The sequence below is a fragment of the Arvicanthis niloticus genome, chromosome 26, assembly GCF_011762505.2.
Source record: "Arvicanthis niloticus isolate mArvNil1 chromosome 26, mArvNil1.pat.X, whole genome shotgun sequence".
NCBI lineage: Eukaryota > Metazoa > Chordata > Mammalia > Rodentia > Muridae > Arvicanthis > Arvicanthis niloticus.
Window position 1 is genome coordinate 14428591 of NC_133434.1, and position 12609 is coordinate 14441199.

The window sequence follows — 12609 nt, forward strand, 5'->3', positions numbered from 1 at the left end:
TTGGTGTCTGTAATACTTAACTGATTGATTGGTTGAGTTCAGAAGCACTTAGGATTGAATCTGTTGCCTTGTGAATGCTGAGCCAGAGCTCTTTCCCCTGAGCTTCTGTCCCTTGAATATACCTGTCTTGAATATATTTCTAGACATCAGAAACAGTAGGTTTCCTTGGCAATGTGTGAGTGTTTGCCTGCACGTATGTCTGTGTACCTTGTTTATGGGGCCTTTGATCCCCTGGACCTAGAATTACAGATGATTGTGATCAGCTAGATGGCTGCTGGGAACAGGATGGGAGTCTGCTGCAAAACAAGTGCTCTACTCCCCTCAGCCATCTGTCTCCTCAGCCCCTCCCAGCCTGCTTTCATGATGTTACATGTGCTCTGTTCCTTTTGTGCCACGATACCTATATAAATGCGAGTTGTTGTTTTCTTTGGCAGTGAACTAATTGGTATTTTCATCAAATATAAGGACGGACTAAAGGTGATATGATTGATTTTTTTCTTTTTGCTTAAATTGTAGATGTTTTTAATTTCTACCTCATTGTTACTTGCTGTCTTCAATATTTTATTTGATCAATATGCATTTATGAGAATTCTCTTTGAGTGAAGTCTTTGGTGCCACTGTAGCAGCTGTCTGAAATTCTAGACATTAGTGTCACTTAGCACTGTTGCAGTTCAGCCTCTGGGAGGCATGTGGTCTGCTGAGGGGAAGCTAGAGATGTTAGCTCCTGTAGTCCGAGGTCATTTCACAAAGCAGTTTTCCTATCCTGTGTCTAACTCACACTGCCATCATGGCATTGTGATTTTGATGGAGTTCTACAAGGGGTAGTACACACCCATGACGTGAAAAACTACCTAGACTGTAGTGCTTTGCTCCTGATGGGCTCAAGGAGGCTAGCTTTTCACCTCTGGGCTGCAGAAGACCAGATGGAGAGTGTGGTTTGACAAAATCGTTCAGCTTTACCACCTTCAGAAATGAGGAGGGTAATTGGGAAACACATAAACAAAACAAACAAATGAATAAAGGAATTGAAAACGATTTTTCACTGTGCATCCTTCGTCCACTGAGGCGCCTGCCCTTGTATGCAGGCTGTGTTAGGCACAGGTGAACCACTGTCTGATTCTCCGAGAATCAGCATTGCCATGGCATGGTTAGCAGGATACCTGTCCAGTGTGACAAACCACGCTAGGGCAAGCCTGTGACAATCACGCTGTGACAGTCAGGTTAAGCAGCTTTCCACTGGACTCAAGCATTCTAGGGGCTGGATCTGCCTTCCTTGCTGAACAGTGCCCGGGCTTCTTGACAAACATCATTCTTGGGAAGAGCACCATCCTTCAGTGAGTCTCTGTTATTTTGACCTATGAGTTGGCACTCCAGGAAAGAGTGGCATGTAGTCCATTAAGAACATCCATCTTGAACTTCCTCCTGACCTCATCTCAGATCACGTCGCCAAGCTCTCACGTGTCTAATCTTTCTTCTTTGTTCTAAATGTTAGAACTGTTAGAACTTCCTGGTCACCTCCCTCTCCTTCCCCATCCCTAACCTTTCCTCTCTTTTCAAAGATCTCTTGGACTGGGGGCCAGACTCTGTGGCAGAGCGTAGCCGCGCAGGCAGGAGGCCCTGGGTTCCATCCAAGTACCTTCTGTTTGCCTTCCACTCTCGCTCAGCCCTACCCCCTGTCTGTGTTAGGGGTGCAGGATGCCTTGCTTCTAGACAAGCTCCACCACCAATCCACGCTCCACATCAGCCAGGACATCAGCCCTTGAACTGAACCTTTGCTGCCAGCCTAAACCCTTTAAAACCCCGACTGCTTGTTAATCTAAAGGAAATACCAGGAAATGGAGAGTTGGATCCGGCACTTCTTACCTGACCTTCGTTTTTATTGTCAGCCCCATCTTTTCTTCCACTAAATTTTTTAAAAAGCATCTTTTTGTGCCATCCATTTAAGTGTTAAGTCTGCAGAGCAAGGGTGGCTAGACATCAATATTCTGTATGCATATGGTACATTGTAAATACCAGGGTGACCACAGCGGTACTCACGTCGGGGCCTGAACCAGTCACCTGTAACGGCAGAGACACTTCTCTGTATGGCTTCTGCCTTCTGAACCGGAAAATGGTAACCAGATGGGAATGACTGGAATGGTGACATCGTTTTCTTTTCATCTTTGAGGTTTTCCCTTCAATGCTTTGAGTTTTGAGCAATCACCAACATTTTTCCTTTGTTTCAGATACCATTTATTATACACAAACTATTAAGGTTCTAACTTACAGTTACTTCCAAAAATAGGTTTTATTGTATATTTGACCATATCGAGTAAATTCTCTATTCTTTACCCTGCAGAAATCCTAACTGCACAAACTATTTTGCAGTCACCATCCCAGACAGGCCAGAGAAGTACAGAAAAATGGAAGTTCATCTGTATACCCCTAAAATGTTGGCTGTTTTAGATGATAGCTAACGTCTTCCTTTGTAGGCCTTTGAAAGTTGCCTGACTCGTCTGTGTGGTCCATGTTGAGTCCTCTTTTGGCTCATATTCTTGCATCCCAGCTTAGGCACGACCCTGTACAATTTCCAAGATGCAGTGTGATTGGTGTGTAAAAGAAGCCCTCTCCATTCAGATGCCAGCTTCACTTTACTCCTTACTACTTAGCCTGTCTATATTTAAAACTAAAATACGGACTTCAGTTAAGAAGTTGGTTCAAATACAGAGGTTAGGCTTGTCCCAGGTGTGGCCGGCCGGTCTATATCCTGACTGGCCATGTCACACAGTATTAATCATGCCCACTTAGTGCCTGACAGGCTTAGCTTAAGATTTCGGTTCGGCTTATGAAGTTTGTGGTTTCTTTAAATTTGTTTTCTCAATGGTCATTCTATTTGGTAGTTAGGTTTAAGAGAAAAGCTTTGTTTCTTCTTCATCAAGGCTGACTTGAAAAGTTTTACAGTTCCCTTTTTAGGCAGCTGTTCCCTAAACTGGACCTATAAAAGAACTAGGGGGAAAAGTGACCAGCTTTCAAGTTTCCCCAAAGATGATCTGTTTAGAGTCCTCAGAGGAAGATCAAATCACTGCCTAGGAGGTTGCTATAGTTTTCATTTCTCACTGGATCTGGGGATGCCACAGCTTCTAAGACTCTGCTCTGGGTCCCCAGGATAAAATGTCTGTATAAAAAGCTCTTAGTTTTATTTTTCAGTCTTATCCCCCACAATTAGAAAAAGGAGGTTGCCAGAAAGTACTGTCCTGTGTGTGACAATCATTTTGTCCCCATGGTCAAGGGAGTGCATGCTGCTGGTGTTGGCCCTAATCTCTGATTTTAATCTGATTTCTAAGTAAGGACAGTGTAGTATGTATATATTGAAGCTTCTTTGAAGTCTGTCAGTAATTTTTTTCCTCTTGCATTCTGTAGACCAAGCTGGTCTTAAACTGTTCCAGTGAGCCTCCTGTGAGTTGGGATTATAGGCGTGCTCCTCCGTGCCTGGCTTCCTCTCAGTAATTTAAGTGCGGAGACCCAAAAGCTTGAGAACTTGGTCTTTAGGCTGCAACCTCACTCTCTCTCTAGAAGCCCTAGAAGCAAGCATCTCCTCAGTAGAGTGAAGCTGAGTAGAGTGTCTCCTGCTGATTAGTTAGCTGTGATCATCCAGGCCACTGCTTTCCAGTGGAAGAGGATTATATAGCATATTAAATTTTTTCTCCTCCCCTTCTATTTTGAGAAAGAATCTCACCAATTACCCATGGAATTGTGATTCTCCTGCCTCAGCCTCTCAAGTAGTTGGAATTGTAGGCCCATGGCACCAAGCTTGGAAGTATATACATTTTTTAAAAGTTAAAAGAAACATATAGTTAATTTTGAGTAATATGTTCTATTTAACATAATATCTAAACTCTTATTTCCACATGTAATCAGTAGAAAAGTGAATTGGCGAGGTTACAGTCCTTTGGTAATACTGATGTGATAAATGGTATATATTTGTATTTCCATTGTGTGTGCACTGGCTGTATTCAAATGATATGTAACCAGCCGTAGCTGGTGGCCACTGTATAAGATTAGATATATCTCGCCATTGAGCAATTCTAGAGGTGAGCTGAGAACAATCTGGAGGAAATAAAATTTGTTCTAGAAACAGACCAAACAATTGCCTTCATGTTCATACAAAACCATGAGTCCACTGGGAGAACTCAATGGCAGAAACTCATCTCCCTACGGTTCAAGACTGGAGTCACGAGCGCCAACCTTTACACAGTGGAACAAGCATGGAGACATTTCAGTGAGAGCAGCACCTTCTTCCTTTTAAGGATGCCCCCTTCTCCCTCTCTCTAGACCATATGATGATCCTCTTGGACGCACCATACACTCTCTCCACCACCTTACCCCCTAGTCCCGGCCCCCTTCCCCACCTTTCATTCTGGAGCTATGTCTGCATCTGCAGACTAGCCTAAGGGACTGTGCCTCCCTTTTTTTTTTTTTTTTTTTTTTTGTTAAGCTGTGCATTTGTCATCATGTTTCACTGAAATCCCCACCAGGGGTTTTTGCTGGGGAACTGTGGTTGAGTTTGATCTTTTTCTCCTGGCTTATTGGCTTGATTCTGCCACTGTGTCTTTCCTCAGAATATCTTGTCAGGATGTGCAAGAGAGTGAATCGCTTTGGGGGAAGAACCCACCAATTCTTTTTTCATCGTCATTCTGTCTGTGCGTCACCGTGTTGCAAGACAGAGGCAAGGGTTAAAGCCACTGTGGCTTTCAGAAGTGAGAACTCCCAGTGCTGGCCCCTCCCCTCCAGCGTGAGTAGGAAAGTTCTGGCTTTGGCATGAGCTGAACTTCATTTCTTTCTTACCAGATGCCAATTTAAAAAGAACCCGTTGAAGGGAAGTATCTTGCAGAGGGAAATTTTTAAGAACATTCGCAGTCTGCATCTATTTAGCAACCTATTTGATGCGATGCCATGTTTAATTAATGTTAGGGTGTCGGTTCACACAGTCATGTTCTCTGCAAGTGAAGAGGATTCTGTGGTGAACAGACTAGGCTAGGGGATGCACAGGACCATGCGCTGTGTCTGTTCCCTTCTCGTTAATAGTTTCCATGTGCATGTGTGAGAGTGTGACCTACAGACTTCCCCCTCCCATCTCTAAAGACTTACTCTCTGGGGGGCCTGGAGAGATGGCTCACAAGTTAAGAGCACAGACTGCTCTTCCTGAGGACCTAGGTTCAGTTCCCAGCACCCAGAACTGAAGTCTGTAAGTCTCATCCCAGAGGATCGAACTCCCTCTTCTGGCCTCTGAGGGCACCAGGCACACACACAGTACACAGACATACATCCAGACAAAACTCCCATATCTCTAAAAACTAAAACATGCTCTTTGGAAGTCTGTCTAGTTACCTGCCTGCAGGCTCACCTCTGCTATAGCATGATTAATTTTTAAAGGAGCCCATGTGTGCTTTAAGCTACAGCTTTTATTATATAGTCTGCAGCTGTGAAAAAAAATCCATGTTCAGTATGCTGTTCTGGTGTTCTCAAAATAATCCTGCCTCGTGCCAGCCCCTGCTCTCTGCCTTCATTTTTTTTTTTTTTTCCTGTTGTTCCTCCTTCTGCTGTTTAGAACCCTTTTCCTGCTCACAGCTAGGGTCTGCCATTGTCTCTACATACTTGAGTGCTTTTAAGGGCTGGGGCTCCTTAGTGAGGCGGGGCAGAGAAGCACATGGTACTCTCTTAGGCACGGCCTCAAGTTAGGCCTTGCTGTGGTTTTCCATCCTGTGGTTCAGGATGACTTTCCTGAATGGAATTCGTTTTCCCTCAGCTCTGTGCCTTCCATACTCTTTACACATTGGCTGGCAGCAGGCCAGGACGCTCTCTATGCTCCCACAAATTGTCAGCTACTTTACTTCTGGCCCCTGGCTTGCCCTTTGACAAAGGAATTGATATTGTTGATTCAGAATTATGTTGCTTAGTGAAGCCAGTCTAAATCATGCCATAGAATGCTCAAAGTTTGAGGCTACAGTCCAGAAATATTGAAAGAACATCAGTACCTATATGCAATAGAGCCTTGCCCTACCCCCCACTTATCTGTAGGTGGTTGTTTTCAACACCCTGAGGGGGTTCCTGGGCCATAGATAGTGGCAGCCCCCTTCTTCCTCACTAATAAAATAGAAGAGTTATAACAGTATACTGTAGTAAAAGCTACACACATATGCACGTTATCTTAACATCCAGCCAACTGTAGATCTTAGCAGCTCTAGTTCTGTGCTATGTAGCCCAGGCTGGCCTCACACTTCATCTTGCCTGAACCCCATAGTGTACAGGACTACAGGCATGCACTGTCACACCAGGTTCCTTCTAATGAAGGGGAGAAGGTAAAGGAAGGAAGCCCCTCTCAACTGCCCTGTGACACCTGGGGACTGCAGAGTCGCCAGCATGGCCGCTCTTGTACTTTGGGGCACTTGCATCCGTAAGACAAGGCTCGCCTGAACATGAGCAGAGTGATACTGAGCAGCTGCCCTGAGAACTGAGTAATAGGATCACAGGCACGCACGGCGTGGATGTGCTGAGTGGAGAGGTGATTCGTGCCCCTGCAGGACAGAACTGCTTATATACAACTTCCTCAAGCTTGCTAGACTGCCATGCAGCTTAAACCCTGCCTCGTTTACTTCTGTAATTTTCCATTTAATATTTTGAGATTGAAGTTAGTTGCTACCTGAAGCAATATAGTGTGTGAAAATGGGGGTTAGGATGGTGCCAGTCTCGTGTATGTCTATCACAGGCCAGACTCTGCTAAGCAGGTTTCGTGCATGACTATAGTTAATTCCCAGCATCTGGTTAGAGAAGCTCCTGCTTCCATGCCCATGTTTTACAGAGAAGGAGCTACGGGAGTCAAAATGACTTGTTCTGTGTTATACAGTAAGAGACTGTTCTAAACTTTTTAGTGTAAGCAGCTTGGCTCTTTTTTGTCCTTGCTTATGATCCTATACCCAGTACTGGGCAGAGCTCCACCTTTCAGTGTTTTGTGGAGTTTTTGTCTCCTTTACCCCAGGAGCAGACCAAAATTTGACACTGTGGAGGAATTCTATAAAGAGGTACTTTTGCCATGGTTTAGTTTGGGGAGCCGTCCCAGGAGAACAGGTGCAGGTGCCAGGCCAGCTGGTGGAGTGATGTCTGCAGATTGGTACAGTGGCCAGTGGTCAAAGGTCATGTATCCTGGGCCTCACAGATCCAAGAGTTGCCAGTAGGTGCTGGTGATCTGCTCTTCAATCTTTAAGGTTCTCTCCCGCTCCTGGTTCTTCTCTTGTCTGAGCCTCCTATGCCCCACGCTTCTCCCTGGCTTTAAGTGGCTCCTCCGCTCATCCCCTGCACCTCTGTCCCATAGGAGAGTCCAAGTCTTGGAAGTCACAGCTGTGCCCATTAGTCCTGGAGCTAGAGATACACCCAGGGCCTTGACCACATTCCTCCAGCAGGCTTTGAGTCCTGGCACTGGGCTGAAGCCCGCCTCTTTGTGCCTTGCCTCCAGCAGTCTCCATTCTGACATCTGAAAAAACTGCAAATAAAGTCACCTTTGTGTCAGGCATCCATACCCGTGGCTAACTCACGGTCATCATGCTCTGAGTTAAACGTTTAGTTAGCTAAATTTAGTTTTACTAATATTGATTTATGTTTTAAGTAATTGGAACTAACATACAGAAACATTTAAGAAAGTTTAAGATTTAGTGGCACACATGCACCTTTAATTCTAGCACTCAGAAGGCAGAGGCAGGAGGATCTTTATAAGTTTGAAGCCAGCCTGGTCTAGAGAGCTAGCTAGTTCCAGGTCAGCCAGGGTTATGTAGAGAGATCCTGTCTCAAAACATTGAGAGAGGGGAGTGGTGGGGGTTTGACTTAGTGGATTGAAACAACGTTCATCATCTTTTATTCTGTTTTAAAATGTCTGTGCTGTTACATGGTGAGTCACTCACATAATCTAGGGGCTGAAGTAAAAAGGTGACAGTTGAGACCAGCCTTGGCTACACAGTCTGAAAAAACCAGTGTATGCTGCTCGGTGTCTTGTTCTGAGGCGGTGTATTGGGGTTCATAGGATATTAATGTCGATTTCTTTCTAAAGGCAAACCGCCTGGGTGTGCCGCATAGTAGTTTGTTAATGACTAAATGTTGGGTTCTCTACTTACTCTCTGTGCCTTAGTTTCTATATTAATAAAGAAGGTTCATAATCACACAGGCATTATGAGGTTTAAGGGAGTTGTCCATGTAAGACAGTAGGAGCCGTCACCGTCTCATGGTGAATGTTCTGTATAGCTGCTGCCACCAACTCTGCCCCCCGCCCCCCGTTTTTCCTCTTCCTGCTGGTGCCTTAGCGACCCCTCAGACCTGTCACACAGGCTTCATCTGCACAGGAAGTCCTTCCCTCTGCTCATGGAAGCATAGGCTGGCCGCATTTCTTCAGTAATGAGGTGTTCCGTCCTGGGCTTTTACTGTGTAGGCAGCTTAAGAATTACAGAGGACCCATCTGCTCTTGGAGCCTATCAGTTGAGACAAACTTCCTTGGAATCCATATCCTGTCTTTTAAAGAGTTACACCATTTTATTACTTGACATCCTGAAAACACAATGCTAGCTAGCCATTTAAAGTAGGTTTAATTTTCTTGAGTAAACTGCTTTTAATAACGCACCCATATGTTTCCTTCCTCTGTTGCCAGGTTGCTATTAAAATCATAGATAAGAGCCAGCTGGATGAAGAAAACTTGAAGAAGATTTTCCGGGAGGTTCAGATAATGAAGATGCTTTGCCATCCACACATCATCCGGCTGTACCAGGTAGGAGGGCCGGGAGCCCAGCACGGCCTATGGGAAAGGCTGCGGCAGGGAAGATGGGGGTGCGGGGGTGAAGGGCTACCATCTGAGCACAGCCCCACCCTTCTTCCCTGCTCTCCTGGGAGCTTCACCCGTGTCCTTTGAGTCTCCCAAGCAACACACAGACTGAGTCTAAGGCTAAGAGTTTCCTTATGTGGATCAGGGCTCCTCAGCATCGTGGGAACTGCAAAGGAGCGGAGACTGTTATCGCCTCATGTGACTATCTACACACTAGTGTAAACTCTGAATTATGGGTGGTGAAGAACAGCTCAAGAATGAGTTCTGCCCCAGTCAGCCCCCAGCCCTCTTCTCTTTTCCAGATGAGCCCTGGCTTAGTTCTCCAATTGCTTTTGATAATTTGGAGGTAAACCCCATGTCATGAAAGCGATTTCTGTGGTAGTTTTCTTACCTTCCTAAGAAGCAAGCCTGCCTTGCACCACCATCAAAACACTTATAGCAAAAAGCAGTGCATCTCTTGGGTGCAGTTTCAGACTGACCAGAAGGATGAACCCTGCCTTAGCAGACTGGTGGAAGAGATATTTTGGGGAGAGGTGGGGTTTCTCAGATTGCAGCGTGTGGCGTGTGTTCAGCCAGCCTGCTCACAGCTCTGAAGCAGTAGTCATCTCCAGAGCTGAGGGAGGTGTACTCGCCGCTGCGAGTCAGCCTTAGATGTTTCCTGGGTGGCTGTGAGGCTGCAGCAGCAGGCCGGCACTATGGCAGACGTGCATAGCCTGCTGGTCTCTAGGGAAGGGCAAACATGTATTGAGGCATGGGTGGTTAAGCCCGCAGCCGTAGCTCCCCTCTCTGGAGTCAGCTGCTCACAAGGTGAAATGAGTTCCGTCAGTCAGACCTGTTGAAGTGTATCATGGTAAACAACATTGGCAAAAGCTACCTTCTATAAGAAGCAAATTTGGAATCCTCTCTGTGGCTGTCTGAAGGCCCTGCACAGGGAGAGGCAGGTGTCTGACCCTTTACCTGTCTTAGTGCAGTGAATGAAATTGAGTATTTTCTCCCGTGATTATTTTGTTCATTTGTTCTTACTCTGTAGCCCAAGTTGGTCTCTCACTCATTATCCTACCTCAGCCTCCCAGAGTGCTTGGGACTAAAGGTGTGTGCATGGCCACTCCAACAGCTGAATAAACAAGGACTCACCTTTTAAGATTTATTTATTTTTATGTATATATATATATATGAGTACACTGTAGCTGTCTTCAGACACACCAGAAGAGGGCATCATATCACATTGTAGATGGTTATGAGCAGCCACCATGTGGTTGCTGGGAATCGAACTCAGGACCTCTGGAAGAGCAGTCAGTGCTCTTAACCACTGGGCCATCTCACCAGCCTAGGACTTACCTTTTAAAGTAAATTATTTTACTTTAAATTATTTTACTTTAAATTATTTTAAAGTAAATTATTCTAAAATAATTGTGGATTCAGGCTGACCTGCGGGACGCCGCTGTGTCCTGCAGAATTGATAGTCTCTATGATCCTGGTAGATTTATGATCAGGTTCTTTAGTCTGGCCCGTTGTGCCTCGGGTCGGATCATTTGCCTCCTCCAGCTCTGACTTTGACCCAGCTTTCTTTGAGTTTGTTTTTGTTTTGCCTTCTGGTCCTAGAATTGTTAACATGATTCTGAGCTTGCAGGACTAGAGTGCCTCTCTTTGTGGGATCAGGGCTGTCTCCTCAGATCTTTAGAGCGAGCAAGTGTGAATAACTTACCAGAGACAACAATTATGAGTCCCTGAGAAATTTAGTGGTAAAAGAACATTTGCAGGTGATGAGAGTTAAGAAAAGGGAGGGATATAAAGAAAACAATACAATATTTTTCTGAACACCTGCAATATATTTAATATAGAACATTTTTTGTCATATAAGTGAATTATGGAGACAGGTCTCTCACAACAGTGGTTTGATGCCACCAAAAGGACACAGCTACTACTTTCCTTGAAGATGAACTTAAAATGTACTCATATGATGGATTATTCTAAAGCCATTAAAAAGAAAGGCAGGCATGGTAGAGCATGTCTGTAGTCAGAATACTTGGGAGGCTAAGACAGGATCACAAGTACAGCCCAAGCTGGACGTGTAGTCCATTTCAGATTAGCCTGGTGTATAGTACGTTCCTCTCTCAAAAAACAACTCTTCCAATCAACCAGTAAACACACACTCACACACACTCACCCCTCACCCCTCACAGGTGTTCCCACTCTGCACATATGTGGTGTTGATGTTTAAAGATAAAAAAGAAAGCAGCCAGCAAGCAAGATAATTAGTGAACTACATGCAGTGAAAGTGTGGGTCTGGGAGCTTGAGAGACTGCTTTTCCAGAGGTCCTGAGTTCAAGTCCCAGCACCCACATGGTGGCTCTAATGCCCTCTTCTGGTGTGTGTGGAGACAGCTACAGTTACATATATATATATATATATATATATATATATATATATATATATATATAGTTACATATATATTATATATACTGTATATATTATATATATATACAGTTACATATATATATTATTATATATATATATATATATATATATATATATATATATATATATATAATAATTCTTTTTAAAAAAAAAAATAGTGTGGATCTGAATAGAGCCGGGAGTGGCCAAAGTGACTGAGGAACTAAACTTTTAAGACAATGTTGTTGTTTTTTTTTTTTAATTTATTATATACATTGGTGTTTTGCCTGGATGTCTGCATACGTGGGTGGGATCCTCTGGAGGTGGAGTTACATGGACTGGTACAAGCTGCTATGTGGGTGCTGGGAATTCAACCTAGGTCCTTTGGAAGAGCAACCAATGCTGGTAACCCCTGTGCCATCTCACCATCCCCAATGCAATTTATTTTAGCTTAAGTTCATTTTAAGGTAAAAACTGAAAGAGTTTAATTTTTTTTTTTTTGATTGTTAAAGGGATACTGTTTTCAGCATACTGATGTAAACTATGACCCTTGTTTCTGACTTCTGTTTTAATTGTGGCCTTAGATAACATGGGGACTATAGCTCAGTGGTATTCATCCCGGCACCTCAGGGAGGTGCCCAGTGCTAACACTGTCTGTGAGGATGAGTGTAGATGGGGTTAGAAGTCTTTGGCCTTCAGTTTATGCACTAGTATGTAAAATGTTTACAATGATCTTGACAAATTCATACATGACATAGAAGGTTTGGAAAAAAGTAAAATAGCCCTGACTATGAATTTTTTAAAAGTTGCAAAATAAACTGGTACACATGGATGAATTACATTATTGAAAGGCTTGGTATTTTATCGGATCCCCCCCTTTTATGAACAAATGGTCCATGAGAACAAAATTCACATTGCCATTTAGAAATCAAGTCCTGTGTGGTGTCTGGATATTCCTCGATGATCCAGTGTTCTCCCTAAGGCTTTCCCACTGGGCTGGTGATATGTGAGGGGCGCCTTGGGTTGTAAGTGATGTTGGAATTGAACTTTTATCTAGTTCTTAACAGCATCTTTGCTTCTCAGCTTATCAGCTTACAGAGACCTGGGATGAGCAGGGCTGTTGTTACTGTCAGCGTCACTGGTTCTGCTGGACCAGCCTGCCACCTGTGTCACGTCACTGTCTTGTCTTTGCACAGGTCATGGAGACAGATCGCATGATTTACCTGGTAACGGAGTACGCTAGCGGAGGGGAGATATTTGGTAAGTATTTTCACTGCATCCTTTAAACAACCCTTGAGCACACTGTGCCAACCCGGAGTAGCTGTCCTGTGTCTCAGCCACTCTTTCAGCTGTCACCTAATGCTGCCACCTGT

General features: G+C 44.3%; 1 protein-coding gene across 5 annotated transcripts in view; it reads left to right on the forward strand.

The window, feature by feature from the left end:
* Sik3 (SIK family kinase 3) overlaps positions 1 to 12609 on the forward strand; it is a 212914-nt gene that overhangs the window by 102730 nt on the left and 97575 nt on the right. For all 5 annotated transcript variants that reach the window (XM_076925022.1, XM_076925023.1, XM_076925020.1 and 2 more), the window contains exons 2-3: positions 8669 to 8785; positions 12433 to 12496. In XM_076925022.1, coding sequence (XP_076781137.1) covers positions 8669 to 8785; positions 12433 to 12496 — 181 coding nt within the window. The remainder of the gene's footprint in view (positions 1 to 8668; positions 8786 to 12432; positions 12497 to 12609) is intronic.